The sequence below is a fragment of the Lacerta agilis genome, chromosome 11 (genome assembly GCF_009819535.1).
Source record: "Lacerta agilis isolate rLacAgi1 chromosome 11, rLacAgi1.pri, whole genome shotgun sequence".
NCBI lineage: Eukaryota > Metazoa > Chordata > Lepidosauria > Squamata > Lacertidae > Lacerta > Lacerta agilis.
The window spans coordinates 23406899-23423338 of NC_046322.1; the positions used below are offsets into that span (position 1 = coordinate 23406899).

The following is a 16440-nucleotide window of genomic DNA, read 5'->3' on the forward strand; positions in this document are numbered from 1 at the left end:
TTGTTCAGTTTAATACATATATTGCCCAGTTGTTATTCACATCATACTTAAACCCACTGAAGCAATAAAAGAGCTTTAAGAACAGTGCCTCTGCTTAGGAAACAGTCATATCTCCCCCCCCCCCCGGCTGCTGCCCATTTCCCAGTAAATGTTACTTTATGAAATCTACCTACATTTTCAGTTCAGCACCAACATATCTGTTCAGTCTGATGTGGTGCTGGGCACACCTAAAATCGCAAAAATGAATAGGGTAATGCTTGGGTAAGTCTACATAGGATTGGTGGTTAGGTTAAAATATTTCTACATTATCTGCAGTGCAAATGCAAATTATAAAAGCCTCCCGTTAGTCACTGGAGGATGTTTGCATACATTATTTAATAGTTTCAATATTTTGAAAGACCCAGACAACCAGCAGCCACCTGTGTGCCCCTGAATCATAAACCACAGCAGAAGACTTGATGGGTTTCTCTGGGGCTGAGGAAAAAACACAAAAAAATCCTGATCACAATAGAATTCCAGATCACAGAAAAGTAAACAAGCTGGAGTCCATGCTGTGAAGAAGTCCTTGTTTTAGATGACATACACGCAAAAAGATGAACATGAGTAGACTATAAATTACAATATGCACCTGTCATTCTCAACCATTTTGAATACTTTTTTTGCACTGGAAAAATATGTTGGTGATTGGAGGCATTGAGAAAAGGCCATTATTATGGTCAGAACACCACCTGATCAGGGCACATGAGCTCATAATCAAGGTGATCAAGAAATTCACCCCATATCGCTCCTGCCATCTTTAGTTTTGGTCTCATGGGTCTCTACCAGTAGAAGATGACTTTTGCAAACAGGACAGAGCATGCATCTTCCATGGTGTTGGTGGCAGCACGTTGTTGTTGTTGTTGTTGTTGACTTCAAGTCACCTTGTTCCAGGATCTTCTGAACAGTTTGTGTTTATTAGGCCCAGAAGATGCATTCTCAGTTCCTTATTATAGCTTTGCATGATTCTTTGCTGATAAATTTGCTCAGTTGTACTCAGACATAACTGTGATAGCTTAATCAGAGTTTATACTAGAGTGCCGCATATCTGGGTCACTTTCATTCCATCTCTCTCAAGGATACTGACAAACAGAAGAGTAGCAATGTCGGGGGTGTATCTTACTGCATTTATTGTCTAGGCTCTGCTTCATGTTCAAAAGAATTGCCCTCATCACATTGACTCATTCTTTTGTAACTCTTAGGATCTATTACAGTGATGGGTTTTGTGTAGGGTGGCCATATGCCCTATTGCCCTACTTTACAGTGGGCAGTCCTCTGCTAGTTCTGTGTTTGAAGGATTCTTCTATTTGAATGGCTACTGAAAGATACTCGGAGTCGAGTGTGAATTTCATGCTCTTTATTCAGCTCATAGTAGTGAGGACTGTAGTTCCCCCAAAACGTTTGCTTTATATACACTATTTACACAATGGGCCCCACGTGATTGGCTAATTCCGGGATACTCCTGTATGCCAATCAGAGTGCAGATTCACTTCCACCTGGAGCTGGATTGGGTGGCTCCTGCGGACCAATCAGACTGCTGCAATCTCAATCCTATTGTTCTGGGACCAATCAGACTGCTGCAATCTCAATCCTATTGTTCTGGGACCAGTCAGACTGCTGCAATCTCAATCCTATTGTTCTGGGACCAGTCAGACTGCTGCAATCTCAATCCTATTGTTCTAGGACCAATCAGCCTGCTGCAGTTTGGATCCTATTCAACTCAGTACATAACAGCTACCCTGTCCAATTCCAGTTCAAAGATAAACAACCAGAAGAAGGGAGGGGAGGGAAGTTGCTCATCAACAAGTAGCACCTCAATAGAAGACCAAGCAGCTATGCAGGTCACCTAGCTGCAGTCTTCCCTACTATGATATGTATTGTATTGTTTGCTCACTCTTTCTCTCTTCTTTATGGCCTTCCTGTGAACTCTACTTTGTGTCCTAGGCATGTATGTGGCATGACCCTGGAGTCAGACTTCAGTTCTTCAGGGGATGAGGCTGTGGATTCAGAGTGGGAGGAGAAATTGTCCTTAGAGCAAACCCCAGAAGCACCCAGCCTACCAGAAACACATCCACAGGAAAAACCTAAGGTGCCAGTGCTCCTCTGGTTTGAGGATGTTGTCTTGCTCTCCTCTAAACTACACTTGAGAATCTCCAGTGGATCCGCAGTCTCACCCTCGCAGTTGGAGTAAGTGTTTGCTTGAGAAGACTGGGCCCTTTTGTATGAAGAAGCAACTCTCAACACTCATCCACTTTACCTTTTGTCCCATTTTTTCCAGGCTGAGGTCCAAATCTGAGCGTGCTGTCTTGTTTTGTTTTCTTTGGCCCAAGCTTTCCTAACAAAAATGCACTCTTTGAAGGTGAACTGGAGCAAACATCTATTCAGGTTTTCTGTGGATTGACATTTGCTCAGATTGAGCTATAGAGAGTGGGTTTTCACAGGAAAATCTCTGGAGCAAAAGAAAATGACATTTGGACATGAGCTTTCAGACCCTCCGTGTCCCTATTTTCCAGGGACATTCATGGATTTTCAGAAGCCATCCTGGGTTCTGATTTAATCCCAGAATGTCCTGCTTTTCCTTAGGACATCCCTATTTCCATCAGAGGTATGTTGGAGAGTATGAGCTTTAAATCACGGACTGTGCCTGGCCTGGAAAGAGCAGAGGGAAGGTAAGTGTGGATAGGCCCTAAGTGGGGCTAGCTACAGCTCATAAACAAGGCTCAGTTTGAGAGTAACTCCTGCTGAAGTAACACCTAAGGTTTATTCTCATGCAGGACTGAAGACAGAACCCTGCATGAGCTGTCTCACCTCTGCAGTGTGTCTGCAATGGCAGCTAGCTGAAAACAAATGTAAAAGTTTAATTACATCTATTTCCCATGTTCCTTTTCCCCCTCATTTGTTTTCAGTATAAAACAAAAGAAAAACCAATATGCATATGAATGCACACTCTTCGATTCCATCCTAATACTTCTTTCTCGGGCCAACATGAGCATGCAGGGCAGGCACCAGTCTCTTGATTCCTTCATGACATTTGCTGCTGCCACTGCCATCTGCTCCATAGTGTTGAGACTGATTGTTCTCTCTCTCTGAGGAAGTGCTCCTTTCTTCTAGCATTTCCCCAGTACGCCCTCATTTTTTCACACCAGTTGGTTCCCATTTAACAGCTTCCTGTGGGAGCATGTTCACTGGCACCTGGAGCACATGACCCCAGATACCCAGCAGCCACTCTCTGCAAAGTGGTAACTTTCTGGAACTTTCCCTGAAGTCCCTTTTAACTCAGCATGTTGGTTCTACCTTCCTCACTTAACTACCTTGCTTTCCACAGAGCATTTTGCCAGATGTCAGCTCTCACTTCAGTGGGAATGTATGTTAAAAATCTTACATTTTAATATATGTATGTATGTTTAAAAGGTTGCATGTTAACAACAACTTTTTTGCGCTCTTGTTCTTTATGTTCTCTTAGCTACAATAGCTGATGAAGCGACCCCCTTCTACACTGCTTCAAACACATCAAGCTTTCATGGAGATTTCCTTTTTAAACTTTCTGCCAAGCTTTCTTAAAGAGTTGCAGCTTCCTCTACTGGGTCTCACCAGGAAGTGTGGCCGGGGGGGGGGGGCAGGAGAAAGCCTCACGTTGTTTCCCAACAGCCACACTTCCCAGAATGCCTCGGGAGCCATGTGATGCAATGTGGAGTTGCTCCCAAGGCATTCCAGGCAGTGCAGATGGCACAAAACGGTGGAGAGAGAGAGAGCCTTCCACTGCAGTGAGTGGCATTAGTAAGGTAGAAAAGCAAGAGAAAATGGAAATGGCTTAGCCATTTTGTAAAGTTAAGCAAGGTAAACAGCAATCTCTTCCAAACATTTCAGATAAATTTCTCCCATCCCCTATGATTTTTCAGGAGATTTGTTTTGCACCTGCCCACTCACTGAATGGCCAAAAAAGAATTTTTCAGACATTCTGGCACAGCTGTAAGCCTAACTGGGAGTGACTGCCCCATATATCAATGCTGCAGGTTGTTCAGTTGCCTGAGCGACAGGAATTATTCCCCAGTCTCTTATACTTCACTTGCCTCTGCTATTATTTCATGTTCCTGGCCATGGCAAGTCTCTTAATGTGCCCTGTGCCTCTTGCAGTTCTGCACCCTCACATGTTCCTGACCCTGGTGTATTGTCTGTGCGCATTCCTGCTTCTGATGTTCCTTTTTCCTCTGGGAACCATATCTCTTGTATGCTACTAGCCATGATGACTGTGCTCTGGCTCCACAGTAATGCTTCTAGATACCAGTTGCTGGAAACCACAGGAGGGGAGAGTGCTGCTTGTGGGTTTCCCATAGGCATCTGGTTGGCCACTGTGAGAAAAGGATGCTGGACTAGATGAGCCATTGGCTTGATCCAGCAGGTGATTCTCATGTTCTTATGCTAATTCTCTTGCAAGTTCCAGGCTACATAGTATTTTTAGCCTTACCTTCTCTTCTCATTCCTGACCTTATATTTCCTCATCATTTGAGAAGGGTTGCACTCTCCCTGAATGGACAGGTCCATACTCTGGGATTACTCGTGGGTTCCAGATTGTCGCTGAGGCTTCTGTGGCTAGGATGCTTCGATCCAATTTAGGCTGGTTCACCAGCCATCCCTAGACCAAGATAACATGGCCTCAGTTGTCCAGGATCTCCAGCCTGGACTACTGTAATGCACTCTATGTGGGGTTGCCCTTGAAGATGGTACAGATGCTGCAGCTTGTGCAGAATGAAGCTGTCAGGTTGGTAGGTGGGGCAACCCAATGGGACCATGTGTTATCGGCCATGAAAGGGTTGTATTGGCTGCCTGCCAGTGAGCTACCAGGCCCAATACCTACGGTGTGTAGTGCTGTGCAAAGCCCTAAATGACTTGGGTTGGGACCCAAATACCTGAAAGAGCACTCGTTTCAATATCAACCATCTTGGGCCCTACTATTTGTAGGAAAATCCCTGATGGTGGTGCTGCCCAGTTCGGTCTTCTCAGTCCCCCACATTCACCTAGGCATTTAATGGCTGAAAGATACAGTTCCTGGAAACCTTGACATGATTAGCTAGCAGAGTACATATCCTATATGCTTTTGAATTTTGAATTTTATTTTTAATTCTATAGTTTTGCCACCTTTGTGTCTGCTACCATGAGCATGATATAAATTTAATAAATAAAAAATAAAAATGAATAAACCCAGTCAGCAGGGAACCGGAATATGAACTCTGGCTCAGGAAGATGAGATGTAGGGAGAGAAAATATCCAGGTGCTCCTTGGATTTCTTCAGCAATTTTTGAACATTCTGCACACATCTGTTCTGCTTTCATGTTGAGCACCTTTTCATTTTTCGTCATCGTATCTTGTAATCAGTCACCTGGCAGTTGACAAAACCAGCCTATCTCTTTATGTCTTTGCAGCAGCTTCTACTTCATCTTCTACTGTTCAGTTTTTCCACTGCTGGTTCCCTCCCCACTCCTTCACATATATATTAACCAATTTTACATTTCCATTCCACCAAAGAGCTGTTTCACACAAGTGAGCCATATCTATATTTACCTCACGTTTCTGTACCCAGGACAGAAGGCATGAAGAAAATAATATGCCCAACTTTCTTGTAGTTATCATCCTTCGGGTCTCCCTGGCATGAAAACCAGTAAAGTACAGTTCTTCCCAACACCAACAGAATCACATCATCGGCTTCAGGCCATGTGGGTAGAGCCACACAGTGTCTCCTCCCTTCACCAGCACTGCCCCAGTTTCAGGAAACATGACACTGGCATGGACTCCTCATTTATCCCAGCAGCATGAGAAGGAGTAATGCTGCAGTAGCTTCTGTGATGTCTTCCAGATACAGGACTCCATTATCCCTGGCCACTGGCTATGTTGTCCAGGGCTGCTAGGAGTTGAAGTCCAACAACTTCAGGAAGACTACAGCCTCTCCATCCCTCTCCTGGCCTAGCTCTTCACTCCTTCAAAGCCCACAATGAAAGGAGTAAATCCAAACCTGGGACAGGTTCAGCATCGTCTCCTTTGTAAAATCGTCCTTGCTAGTTCAAATTATAATATCTCACAGAAATCTACACCATGCTGAAATCACGCCAGAAATTTAATAAGGAAATGGTTTTAAAAGCAATACAGCTATAATTTGAAGGAAAAAAGAGAAAGAAAGACAGGAGACAGATTAGCAGAAATTAGCAGATGGAAAGATAGGAGAGAAAGCCAAGTTAAGTCTCCATTCCTTTCCTTGAAATCAGAATTCTCTAGTGATTAAAAAACAACATCCCATTGCTAAGTTTGCCTTTTACCTTTGGAGATTAGTCTCACAGAAATGGGAAATATAATATGCACAGTACATGAACTATGGAACTCAGGACTTCTGTTCTTCCTTTTCCTGCTCTACCCTTAGTTTTTCAAGCCCAACAATAATACCTAAGGAATTACACCCACCTCTCTGTCTCAAGGCACAATCCAAGATCAAATGGAACATTTTCATACATGGGGTCGGAACCAGTTGAGCTTCTGTCTTGCTATTTACATTAAAGTGCCAGGGAAAGAGAAAGGGCAAAGTGATTTATAAGGAAAATGAGCATTTTGGCCAACACAGGGTTTACATATGCATGACAAATTGATCGTGGGCTCTTGCTTCAGAGCAGAACTACGTGTTATAAGAAGCATGAGTTTGCTGCCAAAAAAAGAGCAGTCCCCTCCCTTGCAGAGTTCTCTTCCTTGATAATATGCTGTAGAGAATTGCCCCACAGCCTGGTGTTTTCATACCAACGTTCGCCAACCCAGTGATCTCCGGTTATTTACGACCACAACTCACACCAACCCCAGTCAGCACAAAAACATCTGGAGGGCATCAGGTTGGCTGGGATTTGAAGCCATGGGTTGCACCCATTGCAAGTTCTACTCAAAGTAGACCCACTGAAATGAATGAACCTAAGTTACTTGTGTCCATTAATTTCAATGAGTCTACTCTGAGTAAGATCAGCATTGGCTGCAACCCCATATCAATACCAGGCACTACATTTTTCTTTCTCTTTAAAAAAATATACCACGTACATTTTCAAACACTCTCTTCTAAGTGAACGGCATGGTAGCATTTTTGCATAACTCTGCAGAGCTACAGACAGTAGAAGCAAAACTCTAAAGCACCTTTCATGGTTGCCTTTATATGAAAAGAACACAACCAAAAGAACAGGGAAGCCAGAACCAATGGCTTCACTTTGGTTTTGATGTGCATAACCCTGGCAATTTGAGAGTCAGAACACACACCTGCAGAGATCTCTTATGCAGAGAATAATGCCTGCGCAGTGACATTGTGAGGCCCATGAAATCAGAGAAGGGCTACAGATGAAGCTGAAATCCTAGAATTGCAGCACCATCTTTGAGTCAATAAAGAACATGAATGCAAAGGTGGTTTATTATTATTATTATTTAAACAAAATCATTTTCTCCTCTCGTCAGAGTAATAATCCTGATCTTGATCTCCCATAATTAGCTAAAGGCATTCATTAACTTTACATTTCAAGGTCCTGCTCTTGCAGCAAAAATAATTGTTATAACAGTAACATTTGAAATGGAATGGAAACCCCATGCATGCAGATTAAGTGTTTGGGATTTTCTGGCTGTCTGGGGTCTAAGGATGTGGATAATACCTTTTGCAGTATCTCAAAAGTGTAATGAAATATTTTGCCAAATGGTAAGATGTTGAAATAATACAACCATCAAGGATGGCAGGATTGGTAGTCCATAACATCTGGAAGGCACCACGTTGGGTACCACTGTAGAAGGTGTTTGTATATATGCTTCTTGCATATGAATGTCTCAATAAACTTTTTATTGCCTCTATAAACTATACTCTTGTTGCAGGCATTCCGCATACATGCTTCAGTATAGACCAGGGGTCGCCAAACTACGGTCCGTGGGCCAGATACGGCCCAATTGCCTTCAGGATCCGGCCTGTGAACGGTCCGTGGATCAGTGTGGGCCATGGGATTCTGTTCTCTTTTTTTTTCATTTCTTTTTGGCCATTTTTTTCCTGCCGCCATTTCTCCCTCCCTCTCATGCACCACGGTGGCGCCTCCTCCCTCCCTCCTACTTAGAAGTGCGAGCAAAGGTGGATGCCAGCCGCGGCCAATTGCCTGCAAAGCTGTGTGAGGCCCTGGCTAATGGGTGGGCAGCGGCTGCGCCGCAGCTCAACAAATGAAAAGCCATGCCGGAGCCCACCTCACTACGGCACGGGGACTGACCAATCAGATTCCGTGCTGCGCTGAGGCAAGCTCCGATGCGGCCCCTCATTCGCTGAGCCGCCGCTGACACGCAGCAGCAGATCCTGCCAGACAACCCAGCTGCTCTCCATTCCTGCCTGCTGGGCGGTCCTGGCCGCTGCCACTCAGTGAGAGGCCAGCCAGCGCCATCACTGCTGCCGCCCTCACCATGAAGGAATTTGAGTGCCAGCAGCAGGTACTCCGACCCACAAGGTCTGAGGGGCAATGGACTGGACCCCTGCTGAAAATGTTTGCCAACCCCTGGTATAGACCAACAAAAAATACCAAGGAATTAACAGGATAATCCTATCCATGGATATTCAAAAGTAAGTCACACTGAGTTCATTGGGACATACTCCCAAGTAAGTGAGTATAAGATTTCAGCCTAAGTGCCATAGGAAGAATTCAACAACATGCTGAGGTTATTGTTCCATCAGGGCAAGCGTTTTGGCTTGCCAGGTGGAACAATCCCCACCCTTCTCTCCTTGCTGCATGCTGTTCCAGGGTCCTTCCAACCCCAACCCCAAGCCAAATGTCAGGGGATGTGGTGGTCATGGGGGGAGAATGGGGGGAAGCCACATTGTGCAAGTGCAAGTCCTTGCTCAGAGCTTCCACCGACAGGACTCATTAGTTGAATCCCACTCTGTAAGTCAATAGGAGGCGCACACACACCCCCCCCAAAAAAAATCTGTACAGGGGGGGGGGAGAAATGGAGATACGCAAAATAGTGAAAGAGAAGAAACAATCGAGAAATAATTTTAGTTTAATTTATAGACATCCTGTTGATGACAGAGTTTTCACAAGTTCTTTCAAACCACAATCAGCTGAATTAATTCATAAAGAAGAGATTATTACAGAACCACTTACTTACACTTTTACTCCTGACATATAAAGTATTTGGGTTCTTGCTCATGATGCTGCACTTGCTGATCCTGAATGGGCTTTATCTGCAAATGTTCCGTCTCCTGCCCATTCAAAGTCCTGCGGACGGAAGAGAAATATTCTGTTGTTATTTCACACAACCCAAAATGATGCTGTGCTATCTTAGAACACAAAAGCAATGGTGGAGCAACAATCCATAGGCCCTTCTGAATGCAAGGATCTCCACACACAGCCAACAGACACATGCCAAATAAGCATCGTTGGTGCTTTCAACATTGATAAGTGTAGATACGTCACTAAAAAATCTAGACAGTATTCTTTATCCTAGATTTGTTTGGACAATTTCACATTCCCCTCTCTCCTTAGAACTTCACTCCCAACTACAGTTGTGTGCTTATTTTTGATCTAATGCAGTATGTGAAAAGACTTCACAATATTCCATAATTGTGTAGATAACCAATTGTCTCATAGATACACAGAGCTGCCATATCTTGCTCTCTTATATCACGTTACTTTATATGCTTGTGGCAAATTATTGCACTCTATTGTATATTTTGTATTTATATGCTGTTCACCACTTCGTGGGTGGGAAATTTGGATTGAACAGTGGCACAGAAATGAAGAAATTGTCAACAGTGACTAATGCCCATTAGAACTAGTGGGGCAGTGACAGGAGCAAGCCAGCAGTAAATCACACAAGCAAACTGGAGTTGACTCTTTATTAACAAAACAGTCTCAGGCCTAATGAGCACAACAACTCAGGTCTTGCCTCCATGAAGCAGTTGCCAAGACTAAAGGTCCCTGTCTCCCTGCAGCCAGCTAAGTCTCCTCCCTTGCAGGGTTTCCCTCCCCAGCAATTGGAGACTGTGCCTGCATGTCTGTCTTTGTTCCTCCCACTTCATTCCTCTTCTGGTTCAGGGAGATGAGGGGGAAAGGAGTTTGTTGCAGCAGGAGGGGTAGTCAACCCTGCCTCTTCACAAGCCTGACTCATCTGTGTCTCTTGGCCTCTCTCCTGTCCTGCTTCAGCTTCTCCCTCTGATTCTGGACTTCTCTCTGCCACAGACTCTCCCCGCTCACTAAACCCTGTTACCCCTTCAGCTTCTGACACCTCCTCTTCCCAGTCTTCTCCCTCTGACCGCTCATCGTTGTCCCACCCCCACTCCCTGGGCTCTGAGCCTTCTTCCCTTGGTGGTTCCTCAGCCGGTTCCTCCCACCATTCCTCTGCATCCAACCAGTCCATGACAGGCAAAAGACAGGGATCCCAACAGCTGTTGGAGCCAGAGTCAATGGCAGGCAGAACCAACTAATTCCAGTTTTGCCTCCATCCTCCTCCCTACTGAGTTTTACAAGGGCAACACTGAGACTAAGGAGAAGGAAGCTGAAAGGCAGGGCATCCCCTGGGCTGGATTCACAGGTATGTGAATATGATGCATCCTTCTTTTAAAAATAAAAAAACCTGGGATGAATTCATGGATATCTATAGACTATGAAAGCTGCACAAAAACCAGATAGCCAACTATTCCCCCTTCAAAAGCAAAGTGAATGCACTCTGGTTGGCTCAGTTTAGCCTATGAGCATTCCAGTGAGTCTGGGCCAAAGGCACACTGAAGACAAACATCTCAATTATTTTAAAAGGTACACAGCAACCAAGAATGGCAGATTATTTGTGCATTGCTGAATAATTCACCCACATCTTATGCCTGCCATTTAATGTTAGAGGCTGGATGTCGTTTCACATTGTTAATCTTAAAGCACAGCTCTTCTGCAGCAACTGGCACGGAGAGAACCACTTGCTCCAAATTGCTCAACATGCGTTGCCTGAGTCATCCATTGACTAGCGTTGGGTTTGGCAGGATCTGATATATGCTTTCTTTAAATCTCAGCTGGAAATGCCATTTACAGGCATTTGATTTCTCTAGCACATCAGGAACAAGCTGCAAGGGGTGGAGAAGATCATAGCATTCTACACACCAATAAAAATTACAAGTGAAAAAGTCTTGGTCATACACAACATACAGTTAGCGAGTTATTAAAGGAAGAAATGAATCTGCCTCATGTGAACGCCATTGCAGATTCTAGCAATGATGAGGGCTCACTCATATTGTTATTACAGCCCATTAATAGCCGGCAGCAGGAACTAACATCCAAATCCAGCTCTGAATTATGTTAAGTAAAAAGTGAGCAGGGCTTAGTCAATAAAACCAGATTTATTTGTTGTAAACAAAGAAAAAGTTTGAAAAGTACTCTAATTCCGCATGTCACATTCGAGTACACTTTTGTCGTCTCAAATCTAAAAGCAAAAGCAGGAGGAAAGAAAACATCCTGGCCTTGTTTGCCAGGATATATTTCCCACCCCAACCCCCCTAATGGAGTGCATCACTAGAAAATATGCTATTCTAGGCAGGTTCTTCAAAGTGTTTGCTCCAGAGAAATCTCCTGCTTTATATTCTTGTCACATTCCGATGATAGTCAAGGTCAAATTGCTAATCCAAGCTGAGGGACTATAAAGGCAACACCATTTCTATGCCAAAGTTGTGGTATAGTTTATGATATTGAAAATAAACGGCGAACATTATGCATTTAAATTATGCCTCTCTCCATAGGGAAAGGGAGTTCATGATCTTTAAAAAACACACACAGTGTCACAACAATTGAAAACGGTCATGACGGAAACCAGCTGTTTGCATGCTTCAGAAACTAAGCATGAAATTGGTTGCTTATTATAGAAAGAGAGACCAGACTAAAGACAGATTAAGCGAGGTGGGGGTGCTTTTATCATCTTCCTTTAGGGTAAAGTTTGTTTGACAACTGAATGGCACACACACAAAATAATGGGTCTGCATTCTTTGTACAAATGTTACTGATGGCTTCTGGGGGAGGGGGGCCAAAAGGCCACATGTTAGCACAGCAGTGCATATTGATTGCACAGGAGATATAATACAGTTTCAGCATGTGTTTTACAATCTCCAAATTGCGTAGCTAATCTTCTTATTTTATTAGAGCTAAAATAAAACAGTTTGTAACTTAGAAAATACATATTATTACAACTGAATGGCAATAATACATAGTTCGAAACAGAGGGGGGATGGAATGTGCTACAATTTTTGTGGACTGGTTTTGTGTTGTGCTGACTGAAAATCTCTCTAGGCCATGGGTAGCAAACTAAGATCCAGCCCAATCACCTTCTAAATCCGGTCCGCGGATGGTCCGGGAATCTGTGTGTTTTTACATGAGTTAAATGTGTCCCTTTATTTAAAATGCATCTCTGGGTTATTTGTAGGGCCTGCCTTGTGTTTTTACAAGAGTAGAATGTGTGTTTTTATTTAAAATGCATCTCTGGGTTATTTGTGGGGCATAGGAATTTGTTCATTTTTTTTAATATAGTCTGGCCCCCCACAAGGTCTGAGGGACAGTAGACCGGCCCCCTGCTGAAAAAGTTTGCTGACCCCTGCTCTAGGCTCTTTTGGATACTTGGATAAGCTCATTTAATGACCAGTAGTAGCTTGGTTTTTTTGTGTGTTTTTTTACAAAAATGTTGCTGTCTAGAAATAGAAATGCAGGTCACACCTACGTGGCCAGCTGTACCAAACACAAATCTAGCTAACAAAAGAGAGTCAGGCTAAATCAAGGCTTTGCCAACACTCTGGGACCTCAGGGTCAAGGATTTGCCAACACTCTGGGACCTCAGGTGCAAAAACATATTGAGCAGCCCTTGACTGAAGCTACCCTGTACATCTGTGCTTTGGGTCCAATAAGCTCCCTACCTGTCAGGTTCAAATGTGCCTCCCCATTTGCCAAGGCTCCCTTATATTTCATTACTCAGAAGTCAACTGTAAATAGGATTGCAACAAGGTTTATAGGCATTTCAGCAAAACCCTGAGGTTAATGAGTGCCACTTATTTACTTGAACAGTTTCCTACTTTTTGAATCAACTTGCAACATCCACATAAATACAAGTTTCATTAAAAACCACACAGCATTCCTGCTTGCTTTTAGCATTAACTGATAAAATGCTTATCTGCCAATTCCTTATCGGCTGCTATCTTCAAGATCTGTCATTAGAAAAACAAACCTCATTCTTGGTTTTATGGTTTAATGCTAATCCCCTTTTGTGTTCAGAGGCCTGGGACTCTTTAGGAATGAGAACTTGGAGCTCATACAATGCTTATTAGATAGCAGCTCCTTCCTTGCTCACAGCGATATGCAGACAGGTGTTCTTCCTGCCAGAATTCCCTTTCACCCATCTGCCTAGTTGTAAGTCCTGGGCGGAGAAGTCTATGCTTAGCACAGAATGTTCTGGAATCCTGGTCTGGATCAAGGAATGGAACTGCCCTAAATATTACATTCTGCCCAAGTGTCTTAACATCATGAAAGACGTCCACTGTACAAATTGCAAAAACTAAGCACACAACACACTGGAAGCAAGTTTCGTGTTACTTTGTTGAAACTGCCTTGCTGGCATACAAAGTGTTTAGTCACAATAGTGAAAAAGCTGGAATCTTAGGGAAATAATAATGTATACCTATATAATTCAAATATATTAGGAGCTGGTGTAACATAGCTGCTAAGACCTTGAGCGATGAATCAGCAAGTCTCTGCTTCAAATTTCACCACTGTGATTGACTCATTTAGCAGCCTTAGGCAAACTCCTCTCTCTTTGAGCCTTAGTAATATGAGAGTAATAATAATGACTTAACTTTGTAAGATATTATTATTATTATTATTTTATTTGTACACTGCCCATCTGAATGGGTTGCCCCAGCCACACAACAATTAGATAATGTATGTGAAGCACTTTGTTTCTTTCTTTTCTTTTTTCTAAGTTTTTTATTTTCCTTTTGAATGATACAGAAAAAGAAGAAAAAAAGGGAAAATTAAAAAGAAAATACAACAAACATAATACCATACAATATGTGAAAGAAAATACATAAAACGTTGCATGAGGAAAAAACAAAACAAAACCATGCTTTCTTCACCCACCACCCTGTGCGACTTCCAGCCTTCCCTATATTGCGCCTTTATTGCTTCGTTCCTATGTATGCCTATGTCTGTATGTCTCACCTTGCACCTGTTTATTTGTTTGAGTCATCACTAGTCTGTTAAGAGATCAGCTTCTTCTATGTAAGTTGATATGTAATCTTTAAATGGTTTCCATTCTTTATTTATTTTGCCTTCATTTATTCCTTTAATTTCCCCTATTTTCATCGCCAAATTAAAATATGATATCATTTTAGTTTGCCAATCTTCTTTACTAGGTGTTCTTTGACTTTTCCAATTTATTGCCATGAGGAGTCTGGCTGCTGTTGTAGCATACATTACTATACCTCTGTCCTTTGCTTGAATCTCATCATCTAGCATTCCAAGTAGAAATAATTCTGGATTTTTCTTGAATGAATATTTTAGCATCTTTTTAAGTTCTTTGTAAATTGTCTCCCAAAATTCCTTAATTTCTCTGCAATGCCACCAAATATGTATATATGCCCCAATTTCCTTCTGACATCTCCAACACTGGTTATTACTGCCTTTATACATTTTTGCTAATGTGAAGCACTTTCAACACTTGAAAGCGCTAGACAAATGTTGACTGTTACCCAAAATGGGACAACAGCATTCAGAACAGACAGCATTCAGTATATTGCATAAGCATAGGTTAGAAAGTAATGATTTAATGTTTTCAGCAAAAGATGTTGTGGTCAGGTTTGAGTGAAGTTGCAAATTGTCATGTGACAAAGACGCAAGAGAGCAGGAACAGCTGTTGGAGTCTAACTGCCATAACTGCCATTCTAGTCTGTAGCTGTCTTCTAGTGCTGTGTGAGTTACTTACCTTGACTGTGGTGACTAGTTTCTCTCAGAGTGTGTGCCAGTATAAAGAGCCTGTATGCTATATGTGATCTATTTTAAAGAAGAAGTTTATTTTAAACTTAATAAAAGTTTTTATTTGTTTCAATGAAAACTCTGCTTAAATAATTCCCACTGCACGTCACAAATATCATATAAGGAACTATTGCCTTCCTTGCTAAATGTATTGCTTCTTTAATTTAATTTAACTAAATTTAACTTTAATTTAATTTAACTAAAATTTACCCAGGGAGGACCCAATGAAATTAGGTCCATAAATGTCAATAGGTCTCCATTGAGTAAAACGTAGTTCAATACTGCCCTATGTGTTTAGAGTGCCTAATGTATATTTTCTCCCTTAAAAAAATGAAATGAATGTTTCTATTATGATTTGAAAAGGTACCATCATAGTGTATATTGTAAATAAAGAATGCTTGCACTTCTTATTCCTTATATTTTCATCCTGCCTGCCCTCCACAGACTTCAGGAAGGCAGCACACATAGGACCGACCTCCCTATTCCAGCCACACAAGAAACCTTCAAGGTAGGTTGATCAGAGAGATAGGTGGAATCTACATACACATATAAAAAAACATTGTGAAAATGCTTTTTTAAAAAATGTTTTTAAAAATACATTGAATTTGGCATAGCTCACTCTCACCATCTGGTGTCACATTTCCATATTGCACTTTAAAACACATTTAAAACATTTTATTTGCAGCTGTATGGCTGAGTCCATAATAATCCAGGATCTCCTCAGTATATATGCCATTACAACCTCTACACTACACTGGCTCACATTTTAGAGGCAATCCTACATGTTGTAGAAGACATGTTGTAGAATCCAAGACATATAAAACAAAACAAGAACAGAAAATTACCCCTTAAGCAAGCATCATCAAAGCTAAAAACCACAACAAAACACACCTCTTTGTACTTTTCTTGTTCAGAATGGCCCCATGTGTGCTTAATCAGTGTGTTAAAAAGTGAAGATGCTGCTGTCTAGTCTGATTGTTCAGCATCAGTGTCTGTCTTGATTTCTTTAATTATACATTGAAAAGTTTCAGATGCAGTGGCCATTGGGAAAGTGACTGGGGGAGCCTGCTTTTCTCTCCTTGTTTTGATGACTGCATTAGGTTAGTCTGATAAACTTCTTAAACACTGCTTTCAAAAAATGAACAGGAAAGAACAAAGACTCAGGGTGTCATACAGCAGATTAAAATATACAAAAAAATTAAAAGATAATAACCTAAAACAATATTAAACAAATCATAATATCATAACTACACCACCTTAGCAGACAAAACATTGGGGATAATCAACTAAAAAAAAGACATAAAAACACCATCCTATTCCATCTATGTCACGGACAATTTTGTGTCTTTGTGTCAATACCGTGAACAAGACAGCT

At 42.1% G+C, this 16440-nt stretch overlaps 1 protein-coding gene across 2 annotated transcripts in view; it reads right to left on the reverse strand.

Moving 5' to 3' along the window:
• PDE4D (phosphodiesterase 4D) overlaps nt 1-16440 on the reverse strand; it is a 622016-nt gene that overhangs the window by 516993 nt on the left and 88583 nt on the right. For both annotated transcript variants that reach the window (XM_033163808.1, XM_033163807.1), the window contains exon 2: nt 9181-9290. In XM_033163808.1, the coding sequence (XP_033019699.1) occupies nt 9181-9222 (42 nt within the window). In that variant the 5' untranslated portion in view covers nt 9223-9290. The remainder of the gene's footprint in view (nt 1-9180; nt 9291-16440) is intronic.